At 38.2% G+C, this 11,099-nt stretch overlaps 1 protein-coding gene across 1 annotated transcript; it reads left to right on the forward strand.

Annotated features, from left to right (window-relative positions):
• Nucleotides 1-681: 681 nt before the first annotated feature.
• Nucleotides 682-1,620, forward strand: LOC122199822 (olfactory receptor 2L3-like). The gene has a single exon (XM_042905164.1). It carries the CDS (start codon nt 682-684, stop codon nt 1,618-1,620), a length of 939 nt encoding a protein of 312 aa, XP_042761098.1.
• Nucleotides 1,621-11,099: the final 9,479 nt, after the last annotated feature.

An 11,099-nucleotide genomic window follows, 5' to 3' on the forward strand; every position in this document is an offset into this window, starting at 1 on the left:
TATAGATATTAAGTTGAAGAGTCGACCCTAACCGTATCATTCAGAAGGAAGAAGAGAAGATTTTGTATCATTGGTACTTGACATCAAGTATTCATTCACAATTTCAGAACATGTGAACCAAATAGTGTTACCTGACTTCAAGGATGTTTTATTTGATATTACTATGCAAAGATGACTCAAGAAATAAATATTATTCCTCAACATAAGCTGATAGGCTGCTGCAGTTTTAGAAGTAAGTCTTAGATATAAAAGAAAAATGATCCTTTATGGGTCACAAACATTATTCTTAAAATAACTGTACAATGTATGCATTTATGTTGATTTTATGTGCATGCATTTTGAATAAGCATATGATTTTGGCAATACTTGTGTATGTTTACGTAAGCTAAATGTATGTATCCTGATAAATTCTTAGTGAATATATGTTATTTTTAGTGACATTAAAGATTTCTTAGAAAAGATTTAGGCTACTAATGCTTGCATCTTCAAATTTTAATCTCTAGGTCAAAAAATAATTTGTTGTGTTTTTTGTTTTTTTTTTTTTACAAAATGGAAACATTCAGTTATTTACTTAAGCACTGTAAGATTTTAGATACTACACAACTAAAAAAAAAAAAAGCTTCATATTCTGTGATTGACTGACTTTTCTATCTGCCTTCAGGAAAATTGCATCAATGCCCCATGGAAAATTATACTCAAACATCAACTGATTTCATTTTATTGGGGTTGTTTCCACCATCAAGAATAGGCCTGCTCCTTTTTATTCTCATTGTCCTCATTTTTCTAATGGCTCTGTTTGGCAACCTGTCCATGATTCTACTCATCTTCCTAGACACCCGTCTACACACACCCATGTATTTCTTACTTAGTCAGCTCTCCCTCATTGACCTAAATTACATCTCCACTATTGTTCCCAAGATGGCTTTCAATTTTGTGTTTGGAAACAAGTCTATCTCCTTCATTGGGTGTGGTTTTCAGAGCTTCTTCTTCTTGACTTTAGGAGGGGCAGAAGCATTGCTCTTGACATCTATGGCTTATGATCGTTATGTGGCTATTTGCTTTCCTCTTCACTATCCCATTCGTATGAGCAAAAAAGTGTGTGTGTTGATGATAACAGGATCTTGGATAATGGGCTCAATCAATTCCTGTGCCCACACTGTATATGCCCTCCATATCCCTTATTGTCGATCCAGGTCCATCAACCATTTCTTCTGTGATGTCCCAGCCATGTTGACTCTGGCTTGCATGGACACTTGGGTCTATGAGTACACAGTGTTTGTGAGTACCACCCTCTTTCTTGTGTTTCCTTTCATTGGCATTGCATGTTCCTATGGCCGAGTTCTCCTTGCCATCTGCCGCATGCACTCAACAGAAGGGAGGAAGAGGGCCTATTCAACCTGCAGCACACACCTCACAGTGGTAACTTTATGCTATGTACCTTTTGCTTACACTTACCTACGCCCAAGATCGCTGAGATCTCCAGCAGAGGACAAGGTTCTGGCTGTCTTCTACACCATTCTGACCCCAATGTTCAACCCTATCATTTACAGCCTGCGAAACAAGGCGGTGATGGGAGCCCTGAGAAGAATGATTCAGAGAATCTGCTTTTTGAAAATGTAGACAAAGCTTTTTGCATATGTACCCAAGACTTGGGTATAAGTCCCTTCATCAGTGTACAGTAATTGTCAAATATTATTTTATTCTTGGATCACAAGGACTAGAATCACAAGAAAGTCACCTCATGTCTGGACAAAATTGTCTCTCAAACATATATGTAATTTTAAGCCTTCTCTTTTTTATCTTTATGATGCTTTTTCTCATGACTTTCAAATGCACTCATTTTTTGCTAATAGGTTCCCAATGAAAATGGTTCTTTTTCATGTGGAAATGAACATGGAAACTGTTTAACTGAAGCTGTCATTCAGCATAACAGTTCTACTATTTTACATTTATTTTCCAAAATACATAAAGAGAAAAATAAATGTTTCTTGAATGTCTAGATCTAAATAATGTCAGAAACCGTCTTGTTCTTCCCATTGTAGACTCAATGACTTATCTATGTATGTTACCTTTTTTTTTTTTCCCCTATATGCTAACTTGGCTTTAGAAAGATGTAGGTGAGACTTCATCAGGGATTCAAAAGTCCTAGACCATCCTGAATAAACTATAACAAGTTTATGCTTCTTTTATGGAAGTGAATCCTAGGAAAATGATTTCATCTCAGGTATCCCTCAAAATCAAGTATTAAGACTTGGATGTGCCATAAGAGATGAAGAAACTTTGAGGTTAGTTATAATCTGAGTGGATCAAAAGTTGAGTGTAGCTATTAGGAATTAGGGGGTTCAAGGACATTCCCATTACCACCCCCGACACTTATCACATACTCAGTAGTCACTGCTATCCTTGTATTCGCTCATGCCTCTCATAGGTTATTTTATTTCCCATTCGCTACATTTCAAAGTTTTACCGGAATAAGTTGGGGGAATATCAACTTCCATACGCCAATTCTAGTCATTGATAAATCACTTTTCTAAACACGTCCCGCTATTAATCTAATAAAAACTCTCAGCTCAAGTGAACTTCCTGTTCAAGTAGATTGCTAACACTTCTCATCATTGGTAAGTGAAGAAATGCTCTTTATTTTCTCTGGTTTGGTAGAGAGGAGGTAGGTCATACCCTGCATAATTTATGGGGCACAGCACAAAATGAAAGCATGAGGCCTCTTTTTCAAAAGCAGAAAGGGTGCCATCTTCTGTGCTAAAATATGAAGACTTTTTTCTTCAAAATTAATTTCTTATCTATTAAATGCAATACAAATGACAAACAGTATTTTGTGCCATAATTTTAAATATAATAAATAGTAATACATTGTTTTGTGATGTCATCATTGGTAACATTTTTTGCCTCATTTTTCTCCAAATTAATTTCATCAGAATTTATGCTTTTAGGAACTTCATTTTTCTATCCATACAGTTGAATGTGCTGTTAGTCACTGGTGGAAAATTCAAGGCGGCAACTAATTTTTGACAATTTTTAATTTGAGAAGAGTCATTATGAGTATGTTATTGGAGGTGTTTGGAGTATTTATAAGTGGTCACAGCAGTGGGGTATGTGCTTGCACAGGAGCATATATTCCCAAGGGGAATAATCTGATACATTATATCCAAATGCAAATTTTAGTACATGTAGAGTTGATGTTTCTTCAGGAAAATTTTTTTCTAATAAAGTTCTCTAATAAATCAATTTCAATCCATCAATTGATATGTAAATCTGAATTTGCTTTTAAATATATATTTAATAACTGTCACTTTAATGAAACTTTCAAATTTCTGGTAATTTGTGGACTTTGTAAAAGATAGTGGAAGTCACTTCATGCTTCCAATACTCATTTATTCATTTTATTACTGTATCTCCAAATACAAGGTAAATTACTGTGATCTTTTTTCATGTTTCTGAAATTTTATATGAAATTTTATTATTTCTATCAGCAATATTTCACATTAAATTTTAAATATTTTTAACATTGTTAAATTGCATTTCTGTTTCTGAACTTCTGGAAATTTTCTTTGCAATATTGCGGAAGTTTCTAAAACTATAAGTTTTGGATTATTTTATTAATTCTCGTAACTTCCCAATATGCTTTATTGCAATGGCAATGTGTGTACTTTTATTTGTGGTATTTCACTGACAAAGATTACTACTACTAGTTAAGCTCCATTATCACTTCCTGTCCAGACACTCAGGCAAGATAGTTAGTAATTTTATCAATGACACAGGATGGGCTTTGAGGTGGAAGTGAAAGTCATCCCCTGCCCCCAGTGTGAGTCACTGCTATTGCCAGGCAGAGCTCCTTCTGTCTCCTGGCAGTGGACTCTTCCACCTCTGTGCTGCCTCTGCAGCTGCTGCTGTCATCACCGTCACCAGTCTCGTCCCAGTCCCAGAAGAGATACTCCCTTGGGTTTCTATGTGCCCTGGAAATGGATATACGTGTGTTCACATGAGGAGGCCAGGCATATTGCTCTGGGTGCATGCTGCTGAGCCCACCTGTGCAGGTACTGCTGCTGTGTCAAATTCACAAGCCAACGCTGCCGCCCAGCATCGTTCCTCTGCTCACGTGTACACCCAGATATGAAACTATGACGTTTTCAAGATGGCAGATATAGACCATTAAGCCAAGCAATAGCCCTTGGGAATATATGCTCCTGTGCAAGTGCACAGAACACATACTCATGAGGCCAGCCTGGAGAAAAGTAGAACAGTGAGTAGAAAGAGAATCTTATGCAAACCAGGAAAATGATGGGAATGCCTTCAGTTTTTCCCAGTGGTTATCACTGGAAATAATTTGAGGGAATGTGGAGTTGAACAGGGATGCCTAATATAAACTCCTTAACTATTTCAGGCGGTGAATTATGGAGGAAATCAGGACACCTTGATCTGTTGTTGGTCCTGATATCATGGCCTAACAAAATTTACACCATGTCTCTGGACTTAGATTTCTGAAAAGCAAATGAAGGCATGGTTGTTTTTACTATCAGTAAATGCTGTGTAAGTGGGAGAATAATTATTCTACATTTTTAGATCCTTGACTGAGACACCTCCTTCAACAACAACAACAACAACAACAAGAGATTAACAGGTAAAACCAAAGTTTAATACACATTGTACGTTGTGTGTATGGAGAGATCCAGAAGAAAATGAGTAACTGCCTGAAATTGACTAAGCCATTATTTTAAAAACCTTTCTCAGATAAAGGCAAAAGATGTGGGGGGTTTGGGAAGGCCAGTTATGGTAGGTTACCAGAAAAGGGAGGGTAAGCAACAGTATGGTTGTTGTGCAAATTTAAGTCACTGGCTTCTCCACTGAGAAGAGTTTCTAGAGATTTGTCCATCCTTCACTTCCTAGTACAGAGAGGAAGACAATCGTACAAATGAAAATGCCCCTTAAAAACATATATGTGTCTTACAAAAGGGTAACTCTAGTGTTCAGTTTTTTCCCTTGTCCCCTGTTTCTTACACTAATAAGTCTAAAATCATCTGAAATAGACTCTAAGTCTAAAGGTCTCTTTTGGCCAGCAAAAGAGCAGATGCAAGATTAAAGCAAGAGATGGCTAATGTCCGGGAAAAGACAAGAGCCCCGAATAAGGATTCTTGCCCCACATTATTCAGATTAGAAGGCTCACAAACATGATGGACATGCACAAAGAGACAAACAAACTGGGAACATTAACGTGGAGACTTGAGGGAAGAAGGGGGTTTTGAAGACATATAGTGTTTGGGGTTCATGTCAATACAAAACAAAATCCTGACGCCAGGCAGATGGGTAGATGGTTGTTAACAGCAGACAGGAGGCGCCCTGTCTGTTCTCTTTATCAGCCTAGGGGATGAGACAGATAGGGGGAATAACCTCTGGGATAACAAGGCACCTCTTCTTTTGTTAACCATCTCAGCTCTGGGCTGCTTTGCCTGCAGTGCAGTGGTCCATAGTCCAATTCACCAGTTTACCTAACCTGGCCGTACTCTCCTGTGAAAGCAGCTTTTCTGCTATAGTACTAAGTTGAGGGTGGTTCTACCCTGAACATCTAATCTTGTTTATTTCATATAGCTATGTATTGGGCACCTTTGTGCCTTTTCTATTTCAGGTCTTTGCCTCTCCCTCTCTATATTGGGGGCTCTGCACCCCCTCTGTATTTTGGGGTGTCTTTGTACCTCTCTATTCCTGACACCTTTGTGCATCCCTATTCTTGGGGTTTCTTTTACCCCCTTATTTTTGGAGTGCCAGTCTGGTTTACCCAAATTCAGGTGTGAGCATCTTATGACTTTGTATTTCTGTATGTCTTGGTAACACATTGGTGCAAACCCGGGAGATTCCTAAGCTTATCCTCCAGTTCCCTCTTTTTGTTTTCCTTGGTTCTTTTAGCTTCATGTTTGAGGACAGTCATGTGGAGCTCCTGGTCCTTCTTTTGTTTTCAGGTGACTTAAGAGTGATTCTGCAAAGACATAAAAGTAGACACAGTAGAAGGATTCTGCTCCCCAGAGTCTTCCAGAATTTGAGATGGGTGTCAGCCATGAAGGAGAAAGGATTTAGGTAGTGCCACATTTCCCAGGAGTCAGCCCATTCATTCTTAAGCTGATCCTCTGTATATTGTAGCTGTTGGCACAAAGTCATAAATAAATCTTCTATATTGTCAGAGAGGTGGGAAGAAAAGATACTGTGAAGGTGTGTCTGGACAGTATCCCAAGACTGGGAGTGATTATGAGGAATGCCAGCCATGCAGATATGCTGGTAGTTAGGGTCACAGTGCAGTTTAGAGTGGAGGAACAAAGACTCCTGTTTCTTTCCAATAAATTTTGCTGCAACCTCAAGAGCTTTGATAGGGGCCAAAAAATGTGTTTATTAATGGCAGTCTGGCTTACAAATTTTTTGGTGGTGTTGACCATAAATTTATTAAGGACTGGGCTGTCTGGATAGTATGTTGCAGGCTATTTCCAGCTACAGTGGCAGAGGCAATAACACCTACTGCTATGAGGATGCCCATGATCAACAGGCCAACAAATTTCTTTTGCCTTGCAGCAGAGTGCCAGCGTTGAACAAGTTGGAAAGCATGCCAATCCTGATGGATGCATATAGTGCTCAGAACTATTAACAGGAACCCAGGTTGAGATGTGCTAAGCACTAATAAGGAGGAGATGTTTAATTGGGTGATGTTATCATTACTTATGCAGGACATAAACCAGCCCTGAGAGGTTGAGATACTATAATTAGTTCCTGGTTGTCAGATCTGTAAGGTAGAGGTAGCAAAGAGAACATAGGGAAAATGGATGCAAATAGTGGTCCACATAAATTGTCTATTGTGCAGGGAGGTCCAAGTTAGGTTTATATGTTATTTTACATTAATTTCACCGTGGCTAATAATATGAGTGAAGACAGGAAGACTAGATTCCAAAGATTAACAAGGTAAGGTCCTTTTAATTTTCCTTTATGTGCAGAAATCATAGGGCCAGGCAAGCCTCTGTTTTTCCAAAAAATATCCTCCCCACTAGGCTGGCCAAAGGATATGGTCTTATTAGAATATTTTGTTTCAAAATGTCTTCTAGAACCCCTGTCAGTAATAGTCCAATTACTCCAGTGAAGATTATGCTCAGTTTCTTCATTACAGGTTGTCCAGGGGATAATATTTCAGGGGTGGTCTGAATATTTGAGTCTAGAGCAGGCTATAACATTAGGAGAATTAGATATGTTTGTTTTTTGAGGTATATCAATGCTTGTGGCTGTGAAAAAGGTAAGATTGTCTGGCTTTGTAGAGGTTTTGGGCTGTGCATGTAAAAGCCAGTTGATTTTTAGTTTAAGACGAGCAGATAAGTTTTTGAGTTTAGTAACACAGATAGGAGGTGCTGAAGTAAGCCACCATTGAGGTCTTGGCATAGAAAGCCTATGCTCTTGTTCAGTTTGGAATGACAGGTTAAGAGCGGCTCCTTCCATGAACTCAGTGTCATTATTGCTAATAGGAATATCTCAGTCCAGGAGTGTTAGGCTGTCAAATATGGGTGGGTTAAGAAGATGAACCCAATATGAATATTGAGCTTGGCCTGGACAGATGAGGGCAAGCGTATAATCAGGCCTACACATATTGAATGTTTGTTAATGACAGAAATCATGGCCAATAGATGTGAATTAGGCTTACCTGTATCGAATTTCTATCAATGATGGAGATCATGACCATCAGGTGTGAGTCCGGGGTATATGCGATACCATTGTGCTGTAAGAGGGTGCCAGCCTGGTTAGACAGGTGTTTAAGGCTTTCCCATGTTATATCAGGGGCAAGAACTTGCCTTTGTAGAGTGGCTTCAGGATCGGAAGTCCATGAAGAGGTTTCTTCCACCTTGAAGAAAGGGGCCAGTACCCACTCACTCAAAGAGTCATTATCTGGAAGTCTTGGTTTACTGGAAGATATTCTTGGGGTCTCCATGATGTCGTTGTAAGGCTTTACCAAAAGTGACAGAACCCACAAAAGTCCAGAATCTGAAAGAACACAAGCATATCCTTGACCCTAGGTGAGAAGTTTAGTGGGCCCCGTCCTGTGGGTCCCCCTTCAGGGGTTTCACATAGCACCATAGGGTGAGAGGGTTTATCTTATTTTGAAGAATGTCACTCAGCTGCAGTTAGTCCTTGAGTGTTGAGATTTAAAAAGTTAAGAGTTATCTTAGCAAGATCAAGAAGGAGCTGAGGTTGTAATGAATACAGCCAGGGGTATCTCCCCCTTTTTGCTTTTTAACATGTTTTTGAGCATATCATGTTCTCATTTTACAATTGTTTGGCCTTGTGGATTATAAGGAATGGGTAATTCCACCAAGGCTTAAGCAAAACAGCTTAAAAGGGCATGTTGTACTGTTGTTTTACCCTTTTTGTTAAAATTATATTTATTTATTTACTTATTTATTCATTACCATTAACAAAAGTGTATATTCTGTGGTTGTTGCAGGATGGACTAATTTTATTTTTGCCCAGCAGTAACTTACATAGTGATCATTGGCCATTGAGGAAGGGGTCTAAAGGGACAAAGTCAATGTCTATTCCCCTGTCTTTTTCAGTAATGTCCACATAAATATGTTTTAGCCATGTGGACATCCATTTGAGGCATACAATGGGCTGAGTAGAGTAAAATGGCTCCCATGTATCTTAGTAAAAGCCCTTTATACATTATCCATCCCTCATATGGCATAGGCTTTCATTCCTCTATTAAACAGGAACAACACAAATGTGAAGGATTTGGAGGCTGGCATGAAGAGTATTGCCATCATTTTCCCAGCCTTTGGATGAAATGAGGAAGAATTGTAATCTTAACCCTGTGTACTTTTAAAATTCATTTATTTTAACCTTAGTCCGTTTTGACCACACATAGAATTCCTTTTTAAAGATTTTCCTTCATGAAACTTCTACAACTTTTCTTTGAATTTTGATTTTGTCCCAAGCCATTTCTCTCCAAATAACCAGTATCATTTAGCACAAAATTACTTTCTTTTACTTTCAACAAAAATATATCTCCATGCCTTTCTTTCATATCTCCTACTTTCCTACATACAGAGTTGCTTTTGTTATTTTTATCACTTTCAATTACATTTAACCAATTGTGAATTATCTGTTACATCAGAAAAATGTTTAGGTGGTAAACTTATGACTCCATTAAGCATAAAGCATGGAATTAAATATTGTTAGTTTTTGTTGCCATAAGAAGTTAGAAGCATAAGCCTATGTATAATAAGCAATGTTTTAGCATTCCATTTAATTTGGAAGAGGTCTAAATGTCTGAAGAACTTAATTCAATTTATCATTTAAGCAAAAAGTTAAAGTTTTAGGTTATCAGAGAGGCTGAGAGCTATCTTAACAATTACCCATGAAAACTATGAGGCAAACAAAGTTAACCACTACTTTAAAGCATCCTTTTGTTAACAGATTGGAACAGAGATAGCATGAGATTATCTGGCCTTTAATAAACCTGAGTAGAATAAAGTTTTATATTTAATGCTGATAACTTTAAAGACAGATCCAACAACCAAATTAGTTTAAACACCGAATATGTTTCATTTACCATTTAAATCCTGGGAAATTTGTTAAAACCTTAGGAAGTTATTATAAAGCACATCCTAAATAGGAATACAGATCATCACAAATCTAAAAACTTTATTTATTCAACCAAGGCGGCAATGAAAGACCCTAAAGGCAAATGTATAACATTATATAGTTGTTAGAGATATCTCCAAATTTTTTTTGAATTTTGAATTTTGAATTTTGAATTTTTTTGAATTTAAGACATCCCTTAAATATTTTAGGAAAGGACTACACTGTGTTCTCCTCATGACCCTGGTGGCAGCCAAACTTCAGAGACGAGAAACATGTGCTTATATTTCACAGCTAAAGGAAGCTTTACTTGGTGTCTGTGCCTGTGCAAACACTGGAAACATACAAATCAAATTGGCAAGTCAGAGAAGTTGCTGACATCAGTGTAAAGGACTTCCTCCCAAGATGCCAGATCAAGGCTTCACATTTTAACTAAACATGAAACCCTTCCTTCTCCTCCTTCTTCCTCTTATCCCATTTATTCAGGCATTGGCTTGGACAGATAATGCTGACATCAATATCTCTCAGGCCATTCTATAAGATACCCTTTAGACTGCTGCATTGTCATCAAAAATTCTGATCTGTTCATGATAATAGGGACACTTTGGTCCACTTTCCTGTCTTGGGTTAACAACTTCAAACTCAACCCCATGGAATCTTGTATCCAATCTTTGATAAAGACAGAAATTCAGGGAAAGTATAACCAGAATAAAGCTACCTTTGTGCTCTACAGACCCTTACATTGTACTGGCCCCTATGGCTGTCACTTTTCCAGTCTTGAGCCACAGATTCAAATGGGACTTGCCAGAACACATTCTTGATTCAAAACTAGCTTTGTTTGGTAGACCATTGCTCCTCTAGCTAAGAATAAATGTAAACGTGGCTGTGATGGGTCAGCCACCTTCCTTAACTCTTGAATATATCACAGAATCTGCTGCTGATACAATAGCTGTCAGATAACCATCCTTACATTTTCTGTCCAAAGTTGTTATTTTGATGGTGGGGAAGGGAGAGAGCAGGAGAGGGGCATATGGAGAGCTAGAGAGAGAATGTTACACAAGGCTCCACACCCAGCACAGAGCCCAACACAGGGCTGGATCTCATGCCCTTCAGATCATGACCTGAGCCAGAATCAAGAGTCAGATTCAGTTGTTCTTGATAAAGTAGTTCTGATTATCTTCTGGAAGAGCAGAGAGGTGTCTGTGCTGTGGCAAACACCTCCTGGTGCACCTGAATTAACACTTCTGGGAATGCTGACCTTCAGTTACATAAGATTATGAGCAAAATACTTGGTTTAAAATGGCAATCCTTCAGAGGGCACCTTCTATGACTTACTGGATTTTGATTGATTTTGGTCTTGGAAACCATGGGTCTGAAGTGCACTTCTAAACACTGGGAATTATCCTGCTTATAATAATGATAGCATTATCTTTGGTATGCTGCATTATCTCAAAAGATGTATTTATTTTTTAATTAATGTTTAT

Source organism: Panthera leo, chromosome A1 (genome assembly GCF_018350215.1).
Source record: "Panthera leo isolate Ple1 chromosome A1, P.leo_Ple1_pat1.1, whole genome shotgun sequence".
NCBI classification, from domain to species: Eukaryota; Metazoa; Chordata; class Mammalia; order Carnivora; family Felidae; genus Panthera; species Panthera leo.

Bases quoted from the DNA above. Each gene is read 5' to 3' on its own strand.
- LOC122199822 (XM_042905164.1), top strand. From the start codon at position 682: ATGGAAAATTATACTCAAACATCAACTGATTTCATTTTATTGGGGTTG.